Source organism: Sitodiplosis mosellana, unplaced genomic scaffold (genome assembly GCF_009176505.1).
Source record: "Sitodiplosis mosellana isolate CC-2019 unplaced genomic scaffold, AAFC_SMos_1.0 Smas_scaffold_6191, whole genome shotgun sequence".
NCBI lineage: Eukaryota > Metazoa > Arthropoda > Insecta > Diptera > Cecidomyiidae > Sitodiplosis > Sitodiplosis mosellana.
In genome coordinates, this window is record NW_022601432.1 from 417,972 (window position 1) to 431,756 (window position 13,785).

The following is a 13,785-nucleotide window of genomic DNA, read 5'->3' on the forward strand; positions in this document are numbered from 1 at the left end:
CACACACACACACACACACACACACACACACACACACACACACACACTCACCCATATATGCAAACACATCGCAAAATACTTTGAACATTTCGGAATTCACTCCAAAAATATAGCAGCTGTAATTGTAAACGACTCTAATCAAATGAGTAATGAGCTGAGATTAACGGTGATAGAAATAGAAATATGGAAAAAAAAACTGAACGAGGTAAACATACACAGAGAGGAGAAGGAGAGAAACAGGAAGATAGAGCAAAACGGTGGGAAAAAACGACGAATGAATGCGTGGAATGCGGTTGGCAAAAGATATCTGCACACACTCAATAAATGAATAGCACTGCAAACGAGGAAAATACCAAAGCCGGCAAATTACGGAATATTTGACTTTTGTCAAATGTGTAAGCCGTGAATGCATTCGTTAACGATTCACTGCTTTTGCTACATTTGCTCGTCCATTCAACGTTCGTTGTGTGTTTGCTAATAATTTCCGAAATGAGAAAGAACCTCATGCCGTAGCATACAGCTGTACACTGTGGAAGTGTACAGAGCGAGAGAGAAAGTGAGAATGCGATATCGAATGGGCTGGTTGAATTAGAGAGAAAACAAGAACCGCCTGCCATTTCACCAATTGGCAATACAAAGTGTACGACGCAAACAGACACATTCGCATAAATCAATGATGAACTATTCCATAATCTATTTTCTCTCTTTCACGGCGGTTTGCCGATGACTGTTTCAAAATCGTTCGCCTAGGCGATACGCTTTTGTACATATCGGTTCAATTGATAATTCATGGTTTTTTCGCTCGTCTCATTCCAATCGGAATGTTTTTGGGGCCGATGGTGAATGTGAGAGAGATCCCGTAATCTCCTATCTCTTCGTTTTGTTGAATCGTTCGTGTATGTGTGTGTGTGTTCTGTGTTGTATGTGTTACGCCTGTAATTCCATAGGTACATTCAATTACACACATTTTTCGACATCAAATACACGTGAAAACGATGCATCAAAACTATGCAAAGAATGTTTAAACGACAAATTGCCAAATGGCAATTTATAAATGCTTTTCCGTTAAACGATATGGATAAATGGTGGTGGTGGTGTGAGAATGGAAGACAGACAGAGAGTGAACAATCGGCAATTTGATGAAGTGAGAACGACAGCGTGTGAGAGAGATAGAGAGAGAGAGAGAGAGAGACGTGGGGAGCATGGGATTGAAAGACCGGGGACAGGATGAAACGAGAATTAAAACATTCTTCAAATACCTAAACACAATCAATTAGCATATTGTATCCAAAAATTTGCAGTGATTCATTCGGTTTTGGTGGCTTATTATCCAGCAAAAACTTGGGCTCCGAAATGAATGTCAAATGGTTAAATAGCAGACGGAAGGGAGGTACAATCAACGATGTGAAAAGATATTCACCAAAACGTCGGCTAGAATTTTCGGGTATTTTTTCTTATATTTTCAATTCAGCTCTGTGGGAAGCTTTTTTCACATTCTCTCTCTCTCTCTCCCTTCCCTATATCTTTCATTTCATTCTCCGGCGATGCTTGTTTCAATCATTCTGTTTGCAGAATCGTTCGGCTTGGAGCATTTGAGCAGCAGCGAAAATATTTTCTCGCGATTTCGATGGAAAAGAAGAGCGCAACGCGAAAATAATAGGGAGAGAGAGAGAGAGAGAGAGAGAGAAATAGAAAAAAAGAAAGCCAATCTGCATGATGATATTATTTTCATCAAACGATGTTACCCATCAAGCAAACGCATAGCTATTATTCTTGAAAATCATTTCTGGAATTTACATGTTTTATGCATCGCTACTCGAAAAATCGAGTGGAAGCGTTCGTTAAAAACGGCGACGATGGTGCATGTTAAATCATTTAAAAAGTTCAACATTCCACGCTAATCTTTTGCTCTAGCGCGTTTTCACTCACTGTCTCTTTATATTGCTGCTTGCCATTGCTCTCTGCCGTCACTTTTTCAGTTTGATTTTTCTTTAAGAACATTTCGACGCATTCAATGCACACACACACACACACACACGTTCATTCCATCACATGTACCGCGTTCGCTTACAGAGCAATGAGCACAGCAAAAGCTTTATATTTTATACACACATTGCAATGTTAATTTACAATTAATTAAATGGTATAGTTGGTTGAGCATATTCTATGCGAAAGGAGAAAGGGAAGTTGAAAAAAGAGGGGGCGGTGGTGGCGAGTGGAAAGCGGTACCCATTACACGCGAATGCAAATCATGCATTATCAAAAGTATACGATAAACTGAAAGAGTGAGGAACACACTGAGCGGAACATTTCTCTCGCTACGTATCTGCACAAACAGACACCCGACTGCATTTTGCAAATTACACACTTACCATTTATCAACATATCGGCATTGACTGGTCGTGTGTGTGTGTGGATGGGTAAATGTGCATAAGTGTGTTGGTGCTGTTAGGACATCTGGCATTTTGAGCGGTAATAGATAGATTGACAGACGGACGGAAAGTGGAAATGTGGCCCGTATTTAATGATGTATGCAACATGAACATATGTACACAACGCTATCTACAAGCATTTTAATTCAACGAAAACAACAGAAAAAATCACTCACACATACACTAACGCACTGACTCGCACATCGAAGCCCATAAAAAAATTTACACAGTACGCACAAGCCAAAACGCTAATACAATCATACATTTGCGAGAAGCTTCAGCAATGCAAAGTACTGGCAATGGAATTAAATTGTGTACCATTAAGCTTTTTAAATTGATGCCCTCGATGATAACACAAAAAGAAACGCACACACACACATTATGCACAGAAGAAAGGAGAGAAAGAGAGAGAGAGAGAGCAAGAGAGAGCAAGGGAGAATTTAATCCCGAAATTAGGAACGCTTCCCGTTTACCGAAATCGAGTGTTTAATTGCATGCGAATCACTTGAGAACATAGTTTTGCGTTGTACTCATCCAATGATCCACTCTTTGATTCGTGTTGTCACCCCATCTTTTTCCACCGTAAAGCTCACGCTCGCTCTCGCTCTCGTATTGTGCATACTTAAATGATAATAATATTAAATGTCTATGGTAGAACGAACACTATCTCGTCAAAGCCTTTTGCTCATCATTGTGCCATAAAATCGCTTAAAATATTCGACATGTATGATGAGTTTAATTTTGAGATTGGGCTCACTTCGGTGTCCCACTTGAAAGTCAAAAATGTGGATGATGTGCTGTAATGCATTGTACAGTACTAAATCTTTTTCGTGACACAATTCCCACTGACTCCGACACACACACACATGCAAATGCATACACTACGTTGAGATGTTATATTCGTCATTCGTCCTTTTTCGCTCATTCACTCGTTGCATATTGTAGTTTTCTAATAAACCATAATAAAGCGCATATAAAAATGCCAAAATATCGCATTTTTATTACCATTTCGTATGCAAAAATGACTAAAGTGTCACACAATTGCCACATAGGTACTACTCTGAATATATCGCAGCAGCAGCAGCAGTATACAATTTCTCATTCTCCTAAAGCATATTTTGTCAGTTAACTGAACGTGATGTATATGTGCCATTTTGATTTATTCGTTTGTGAAAGTTGACGACAAACCATCACTTGTGACGGATATGCAACCAAAATGCAATAAAGAAGCACCACAATAATAGCAGCAATAGTGAGTGTGTGAGAGTGACAGTGGCAGAAGATGTAAACGACGACCAATATGCATGAGCATCAGCCACACAGCATCTAGACAGACAAATACACAGATTGCGAGGCTCTTTCGCACTCTGAAGAAATGGAACGAAACGATGCGAATGGGAATGGAGAAAGAGGGAAAAAAATGAAGCTTCGTGCTCAGTTTTGTGATTGCATTAGGGCTTGGGCAAACTATTTGCATTTATACGTCTTATAATATACTGATATGCACACTGTGGCCAGGGATTGTTTTCAGTGGTAGAAATACCAAGCCATAATCATGGAAATTGGTTTTATAACGGAATACCATTCAAAAATTCTACCGAATATTATGGTGTCTACATTACCACTCGAAGTTCGGTCATTGGTAGGAGAAAATATAACGAGTGTGAACAAAATTGAATGATGGTGCTGACAAAAATTGTCGCATCACAAACCGAAGCTTGCTTACAAATTGATCCCTGGCGCACGTATAATATTTACATAATCATTCACTGCAAGTTTGGTTGAGTTTGTTACAAAAACTGCGTGTGTTTTCTTGTTGTTTGCATTCGGTTATGCAAGTGAATGGTTGCTGTAGTTTGCATCGAGGCGTGCATATATTGTGCTATTTGTTGAATGTTTGTGCATGAAGCATGAATGTCAACGATACATACACATAGGTTTTGCACATTTTGTGCAGTTTTCGATATGTTTTCTATTTCGAGTTTCGCTTTTTATGCGAGCGACTTTGTACTACAGCAACAGCAGCAAACTATATGAGAAAGAGAGTATCGTTAATTTGGTGAAAATCTGCTCGTAGCGCTAGTAGCGTCAACAATTGTTATTGTTACTGTTGTTGCGATTTAGTGTCGTTGGTGGTGTTGTCAAGTACTTGATGCCCGCTCTCTCTCTCTCTCTCTCTCTCTCTCTCTCTCTCTCTCTCTCGCTTTCTCTAGCTCTCGTTCACGTTTGCCTGAAAATCGTCGAGCAATATAGTTATTAACCGTTTAGTAGCACCATTAGCTGAAAAAGCTTGAGTAGAGAGAGAGAGAGAGAGAGAGACCATCAAAGTATGGGTCCATACGAATGAAACACTCACTCAGATAACCATCAGCTTTCGGCTCACTCACAATATCGCTCGAGATACGAACGCTTGAGATTTTCCCTCGTCATGCAATTATACCAAGTGATAGAGTTTATATAATGTATGTACGTGTGTATAGGTGTGTGTGTGTGTTTGGGAAACTGAGCGCATTTTCCGTATATACTTAAATAAAGTGTGCAAGTTGCGGGTAAAATGTTAAAACGGTGATGATGTGATGATATGATGCTGTGAGAGCAAGTCGGCTTTGCTCGCCCCCTCTCTCTCTCTCTCTCTCTTTCTCTCTGTGTATGTGTATGCGCTTCGCTTCAATATATTTTTTTGTCTTTTCCACTCATTCTGTATACCTTCATTTCTATTTGTCGCACTTAGCAAGGTGTGATTCATGAAAAGTACTGTCTACATTTTTGTCGTTATGAAAATATTTCTCAAACACATTAAAAACACTTCGGCTTTAATGCATATCATCAGCAATAACAGTGCCTATGTTGTTTTGGTCGAATCACATGGATTTGTATTGAGAAATGAATACGATGGAAGCGGCGAGTTGTACACTGAGAAAAGGCTGGAAGGAAATATTCCAACCCTGCGTTGTAAATGTTGTCATTGCGCCATTCCAACCATGGTTGGACAATTCACAAAATCGTCTGCAATGACAACATTTACAACGCAGGGTTGGAATATTTCCTTCCAGCCTTTTCTCAGTGTATGTTGCGCTCGTTCAATTCAAAAATATCACACAGCCATTTATACCCAAATGCACGCGCTTCAAGATAAATGTATGCGTATTTGATGCTAAATAAGCAAGCAAAAGAATAGCAAAATCATCAAATGCATACGCGAAATAACGGCCCATAAAATGGATTTGTATAATGAAAAATGGTTTGCAAAGAGAGTGACAGAAAGGGAGACAAGGAGTGCGGAAAACAATCGCAATGTATGGCAAATGATTTACACCAAATGACACAATTTGGAGCTCATTAAAACCAAACAGAGCGCATACACAGCCATTCATTCATTCACTTTTGCTCGCGTTCACTGAGAATCCTTCGGTAGTTTAGTAAATATGATGTTTTTGCTTGGAACAGCCAATTTGTCACATTTGTTTCGTTTTCTCGATTGCTCTGCGACGATTTGCCGTGTGTACGCCGTGTTGGGGTCGCGCGCGCTTTCAGTGCGCTTCGAATGCGCACTGTTTGGCTCTCTCTCATTCTCGTTCACATTTGTGGCACACAAACTATATAAAACATTGTATGATTTGATGTGATTTAATTTTAGACTCACTTACAATCAGTGGAGAGATTAAGTTATGCAGTAAGTAAATTACACCCCGAACTCGTGAAGTATGCGTTCATCATACACGCGCGCACACTGCCACCACCAAGCTTCCTTCAAAATGAATTTCCCTTCTACTTGAGATAATTTTTTTCTCTCTCTATCTATCTATGCCATTTCTATGTGACACACGCTATACAAACGCCTAGCACTAGAGATGTGCTGAATCACAATTTAAACATAACAGACGAGTTCAAGCAAACAAACGTTGCGTTGTCAACATTTCGTGGCAGAAAAACATATTATTTTTTATTTCGGTTCGTCGTCTACCTCAGCCGCTGCCTCATGTGTGTGTATATATGCCATTCCAATGTGCCGAGTAGAAGGTAAAATTGTCATCGCTTTTCGCATGGATATATTCATTGTGTACTCGATTTCCGCACCATCACTCACCATAAGTCTGTGTTGCAAGTGAATGCAAGCGCTGTATTAAACAACTTGCCAAAAAGACAACAAAGCAGTCACGCTTCTACAGACTCACACACACACACACACACACATAGACAAAAACACTCGGGGAAAAAGGAGCTGGTGCAGTGCATTTTGTTCTCTTGGTTCGGAGCGAAAAGGAAGTGAAATGGAACAAAAGACTTCAAGTAAACAGTATACAGTTCTCACACATAACCGGAATGATACCTAACCCAAGAGCACTGAAAACAGAATAATTAATTAATTAAATATTTTTGCTTGTTTATCCCATCAAATTAATGCCCGATAACGGGTCTTATTTCGCATGCACAAGGCAAAAACCGGAAGGGATAACACCAGCACACAGCATTACTGGCTGCTCAATGCTCACTCAACTCAAAAACCACCTAAATATATTTGGTGACAATAATTCGCGTACTAGCCGCACTTTTTCATTCACAGTCGCCCTGTCTCTTTCTCGCTTGTTTATGCAATTTTGACTTTCGCTTCGGCGAAAATGCCCAAAAAATTCGCGAGGCGTTGTTTGCTGTGAATTCAATTGTTAGTAGTCGGTTCGAATGAATAATTGAATTTGCTGTTTGCGTGTAAATTTGTTGTCGCTGATGTTGTTCGCGTTCTTCCTCTCGCTTTCTCTTTTTTTTGGATATAGCTCTGTGTTCCAATTTCGGTATGCAAATTAAATACGCTTTGGGGAAAATGGTGAAAAGCGCTCGAAACACAGACACAGCCGATCGTTAAAAAAATCACAGGCGTGTTGAAAAAAAAGCCAGAATGAAAACAAGAAATAACGATGTCTTTTTTATAGTTTCGAAAGTCGGCAATGGTTTTGTGCTTGCGTCTCTTTGTGTGTGTGTGTGTGTGTGTGTGTGTGTGTGCTACCGAATGATATTTTCCGTCAGAAATGTCCGCTGGAGGGCACGTCTTTGTCGGCGATAACATATGCATCAGTGGGTCGGATGAAGAAGGGAATGCATTTTGTGCCATTCCATGTGGCATACATAATTTGCAATAGTTTGCTGTTGTTTCGCAAAGACAGCAGTCTTCACGATCGAGACCATCCAATGACTTTTGATCATTTGTTATTTATTCGGTCTGCTGTTGTACAGTAGAGGAAATTCTGGAGACAGACATAATGATGTGTGCTGAAAAGCGCACACACACAAAAAAAAAGAAAGAATAAACGAATAAACGAATAAACGAACGAACGAACAAAAAAAGGCAAACTCATGCTCAACTTGGCTGAAATCTTTGAGAAATGTTTCGTAAATACTATATAAGTGTTTATAGAAAGTTGTGCTGTGTGCTTCGGTCAACGCATTTCACTCTCTCTCTCTCTCTCTCTCGCCCTCTTTCTCTTCCCAGAATACCTGACAGATAAAAGTTGGAAATTGCAAATGGTAAGTCGCATTTTCATCGTCGCAAAAGTAAACTTTTCTTACGACATAATACTGTAATTCCAATCGAGATTTGGCGTTTTCAACACTCCAACTCTTGACGAGAGAGAAAGAGAGAGAGAGAGAGAACGGGAGAGAGAGGAAAAAAAGTTCTAATTGCTTTTGTCTGTGTGCAAACGTTTTTTTTTTGCTTTACATGTCAAAGCAGGCAAATATTTACTATTGTAAAGCTGTTGAGCATGTCTTTCTCTCTGCCGCTGCTACTGCTGTTTATTTCAAAGGGAGACTGGCGCGCGAGTAAAAATGGTAAGCACGTGGTGCTTTCTAATGATAAAAAAGTGTTTGTTCACGTTCTCATCTCTTTTCTCTCTGTTCCACATTTTTTTTTCGTTCGCTTCTGTAATGTTTTTGTTTTTGAATTCCTCTTTTGCGCGTGCAGCATTTCTAAATGTGTATGGTACGTACGCCGTCCATCACAAAAATTTCAACACATCATTTTGTACATTTTTGTTTCACTCTCGTTCGTTCTCTGTTCATTCGACTCACAAAAATGATATTTAAACTTTTTATTCGTTTATAATCTACATAAGACTTGATAATTTCACTTGAAATTAACTGCATAAATAAAATGGCCAACAGCGAGTTGTGAATGGGTCGGAATGTTGGTTAGTCAGTGAATGGTAAATCTAACCAGATAAACCGGGATGATGACGATGACGACGGCGGCAACGGCGACGGCGACGGACAGAGAAACATTTTTAATGAAAGTCGAGGTAAATGGAATTATGAGGAAGACAAACGTGAGAGATTCACGCCACTCACTGCCTGAATGAGAGAGAGAGAGAGAGTGAGTGAGAGAGAGAGCTAGTCGCACGCTCACCGCTACTTGATGGTCACAATTCAACATACACAACGTAATCATATGAAGCAAGATTTTGGTCTACAATTCCTTTGTGGTTACTTAATTAAAATTTTATTGAATTTTTCGTCATGGATTTCGGTTTTTGTGCTTCTCTGTTGTTCTCACTCCCTTTTTTCCTTTCGTCCGTTTTATCACACTTTTCGTATACTCTCGCTGTCTCCCTTGGCCAACCGAAATGGCAATATGCTTTTCAAATAAAATGTTGTCGAAATAAAATATTTATGAATCTTCCAGCAAGAGTTGCATAAGTGATCTTCAAGCGAAGCTGCTTAAATACGGCATTAAATAAATAAAATCGTATAACAAGCCTTAGTGGACAAACATTTTACTACAACCACTTATATTGTCGGAGTTGGTCTTATGTTTTTGCCTACACACACACCAAGCATGTCGACCTCTTGTCGTTTGAAGAGAAGAAGAAGAGAAAAAACGAGCTCTTGTCTCTGGCAAGAGAAAGAGAATGAGAAAAACGAACAGAATTAAGAAGAAAAGAACAAAGATTCTCCTAGGCACTTTTACGCCTTCTTTCAATCAGAGATTTAATGGTGTTATAGACGCATTACGTGCAAACAATGGTATTATCCTGTTGACCGCTCGACGTCAGAAACGAATTGTTCGACATTGAAGTAATCGGTGTAGAATTTGAATGTACAAATCCACAAACACTCACTCTCGCTCTCATTTGTAACGATTCAAACGATCTCGCAACTGAACGAGTAAGAAGTGCTGTGCAATTGAATAGCATCGAGATTCATAGTTTTCGACTTGAACAGTTAAGTGCTCTATAATGATATTATTATGTATTACCAGCAATGAAGATAAATGAAGAAAAACTGATAAAATCGATCGTTTGTGTTTAAACAAAGTTTGTTTGGGTTTTTTTTGCGTTGGATTCATTTGGTCGGACATTTTATTTTAAGACAAATATTGTTGAATTGCAACTTCTTCTTGACAGAATATTGGCTGAATCAATTCCATCTGATTTGATATTTATTTGTTGTTAATCAAAACTGTCAAACTGCAGAATTGCTGTGACAAAAATTGTGGTAAAACTGATTGATTTGCGGACACAAAATTATTTGCTGTGTGTTTTTCTTCTTCTGCTTGTGCTTTCGGTTTCAGCTGGTGAATGTGAATGCGAAATGCCTGACATCAGCACAAATGAAACACATAGCACGTTCGTCAAGCAATGATGTGGTAGCGTAATCGAATTACTAAATGCAGAGATTGTATTTGTTGTTGTTGCTGTTGTTGCTGTTTTTGTGTGTGTGTGTGGATAGAAAAGCGCTGTGGAAAAATGGAATCGTTAACTGGCTGAATTCTATAATGGTTGTCATCATTTAAGTCCATTGCATTGCCGTTTCAAACTGTTCAACGAGATTTTATCCAATAATTCTAATTGTTTTAGCTGCTCCATCAAAAAGCGCACTGATGCATTTTACATCGTGCCATGAGCCATTCGGAGCGCATCTATATTTTTTTCTCTCCATTTTTGGATCACACTCTTGCTGTTGCTCGCGCCCGCCCATCGGGATCTATCACATAGTTTCAATGCACTTGCCAGTCTGACTGAATTCAACACAACTGAAGAGCGAGAGAAAACGGTTGTAAAACTAAAATCAAATATTCCATCTATGTTGCCCTCGCCTATGGTCATTCTATGACAGCATAAAGCCAGATATAGTAAGAGAGAGTGAGCGAGTGAGAGAAAGGAAAAAAAAATATTTCATAAATTTTTATGGACAATTAAAGTTTATTTTGATGGGAATGCACTGTTTATGCTCTGTATGTAAAATGCCAACAATTTTAACACTTTAGAACGTGAAGTGGAAGAGAACTGTTGTAATTAAAAGTCGAGCAAAAACTAGAGAGCAAGAGAGAGATAGAAAGAGAGAGAGAGAGAGAGAGAGAGAGAGAGAGAGAGAAAGAGAGAGAGAGAGAGAGAGAGAGCAAGAGAGAGGAAAAAAAGACGCACACGACTTTCCAATGAACAAGACAAGAGAGAGAGAGAGAGAGAACATTTTGTGCTGTGTGATAATGTAAAAAGGCTCATCCATGGTCGAAGCTGATCAGTATTCAGCACACTTTCAACGAGCTGAAAAGCTTGAGCTCGACTCAAAACTTTCAAATTAGTTTAATATGGTTATGAAATGGAAAATATAGGCAAAAACGACGACGACGACGACGACGACGACGACGACGACGACGACGACGACGACGACGACGACAACGACATCGCAATAAAAGTGAATCCAGAGAAAATGTCATAGCAAATACAAAGAAAAAAAGGGAGATAAAACAGAAGAAAAAAAATATGCACAACGAACAAGAAAACAACAGAAACAGAAATTACAAAGAAAAAGAGAGACGAAAGACATTCCAAAGAATGTTTGGGGGCAGAAAAAAAAATAAACTCCAACGATGAGTTCGCAATAGACGTGAGAACAAAAAAAGTGAATGCGATATATGGTTATTAAGAATGTACATGTATAAAATGACTTACCCAACGGAATTTTTTCGGCCAATAATTGAGCATTTAATCCGTGTACAGCAAATATTTGTAAAATGATTGCATAGAAAAGCAGCGATGACATCGTCACTTCTCGGCGGTTAATTTTTTGACGGCGGTTGAATATGATATGCATGTTAACAATCCGAGGAATGGAAAAAAACAACGAACCGAACCGAACCGAATAAAAAAACGATAGTTGTTTGTTGTGTCGCTACGTTTTGATTCTATTATCTATCGTGCTCATTCACTTTAGTTCTGTTCTCTGTTGTTTTTTGTTATTTTTCGATGTTTTTGGTGTTGTTCTTTTTGTTCACAGCACCAACAAATTGCATATGCAAGTGGGTCGGTGGCGCGAGTTTATAATTTTGTGTACACACATACACACACTCAGGACTCAATGTAAAACCATTTGAAATTCAGTGCGATGTCCAAAAATTGCGCTTCTCTCGGGCTGGTGCGATATAAACTATGGAATTTAAAAAAAAGCACGACTTCATAATTTTGTTCTCTATATATATTTTTTTTGTTACTCTGTCTCTCGACCCAACTTTATCTCTCGGTTCATTTGCTCAGTATGGTGGCTCAGCAGCGGAAAACTTTCAAGTTTGTCACCGAATCAACCGAACAAGTTTGTGTACGGCGCCTTCAATCAGGTATTCAGCGCAGAAAATACAAATTGACTTCGGCTACTTTATTATTTAAACAGTCTAACCAAGATAGAGAAAAGTGTTCTGTTATGATGATAAATAGCACGAAGCGAAGCGAAGCAAAGATAATGATGAGAGTGAGACCGACAAAAAGCGGGTGTTTTTGTTGCAATGGAACTTTCTACAGTTTCAGATGGTGGTTGAAATTTTTGAATTTGGTCATCCCGTTTTAACCGAACTAAACTTCACGTTATATTTTTTGCTCTTTTTCTTCTTTAAAATTTAAAACATTTTCACGATCGTTAATTCAACAAAATGGATGGTCTTTAATTAAAGTTAAGTAACATCGATGTACGCACACATACACTTTCATACAACACACACGCAGTGTCTTTCAATGAACGCCTATCAAACGAACCGAATTCAATTCTAATTATGTTTAATTCGGTTTTAATACCACACTAAACGTTTTCACTTGCAGCGGCCAACAGCGAGATTCAAGTACTATTCGGGAAAATCGTAAGTTGAAGCGATTGTGTAAATAAATGCAGTCCGTGTCTTTAGTAGCTGTATCGAGTGTGGGCAAATGACCAGCTAAAACAGAGTAAAACTGTGTTGCTTGGAATAGTCGACATAATTTCATTCAATTTGTCCTTTGATGCCTTTTACACATTCCCCACTATATATATATATATACATATATTAACGTGAACATAACCACACCAACACCGTACCTCTCGCTCTATATTAAATAAGGCCCGGTACTTGGTGTTTGTGACCGGGTGAACGAGCGAATGTGCAAACGAACGAACGCGCGCGCTCTTTACTTTTGCTTTTGCGAGACAAGAGATGTTGTGCAAATTGAAATTTAACGGATGGCAGGCAATCTACTTAAAATAGTTTGGCAAAGGGCCTTTTATAACGTTAACGCAATTAATTTACCACTGAACCAGTTCATTCAGTAGATTTTGCCGTTGATAATTATTTTAGTTGCCATTAAATTAACCATTCGGAACTCTCGGATTGAATATATATAAAGGAGGTTTCAACCAAATTCTTCGCTGACGGAATTTTCGGCGCGCGTAATTTGGCTTCGCTTGCCGATTGATTGAACCGAACGAATCACACTTAAATAATTTCCGTTTGTTGTTGTTGTTGATTTTTTTCTGTTTGTTCGTTCCTTTTACGAGCTTCCAGTTATTGAAATTGAACGAATTTTATGAATGCTATTGAAAACAGTGCACCAAATATTCACACAACTCAAACGACATGCTTATCGGATTCCTTTGTTTCAACTGTTTTTTTGCTGACTTTGACTTGCTGTATGATAAATATTTTTTTTTTGCGGCAAACTGACGCTTTCAAACGAATTTTCCTCTCATAAGCGCGGAGACTCGGCTGTTAGCTGAATGCTTGCTTGTAAAATGCACGATGTTCCGAAGCGAACTGAAGATATTTTCATCTTGTGCATCAATTTTTATCCAGCTGTTGAGATACAGGCGGCTGTGTGCGCCCCATCGAAAAAAAGCAGCACGCTCCACGAGATGCCGATTACGCTGCGTACTACTGTGTAACGCATCGGTGTGAGCACGACACAGTACACACAGCAGAGCATAAAGCACACAAAGCATTTTTGCCATCGAATGTGTGCCGCCGTTTGAACGACGATAAATGTATATACATATTTCCATGCATCAGCAGCAGCAGCGGCAGCAGCACACACCGATCCGATACTACTCTATTCCCCTTCGGTAT

General features: G+C 39.0%; 1 protein-coding gene across 2 annotated transcripts in view; it reads right to left on the minus strand.

Annotated features, from left to right (window-relative positions):
• The window catches only part of LOC129576479 (glutamate receptor 1-like), a 186,822-nt gene extending 173,368 nt beyond the window's left edge, over positions 1–13,454 (minus strand). The window contains exons 1-2 of one of the 2 annotated variants that reach the window (XM_055461669.1): positions 11,914–13,454; positions 11,375–11,849 (exon numbers count right to left, since the gene is read on the minus strand). In XM_055461669.1, coding sequence (XP_055317644.1) covers positions 11,375–11,516 — 142 coding nt within the window. In that variant the 5' untranslated portion in view covers positions 11,517–11,849; positions 11,914–13,454. Of the gene's footprint in view, positions 1–11,374 lie in introns of both variants that reach the window. The other variant, XM_055461670.1, reaches the window with a different exon arrangement.
• Positions 13,455–13,785: the final 331 nt, after the last annotated feature.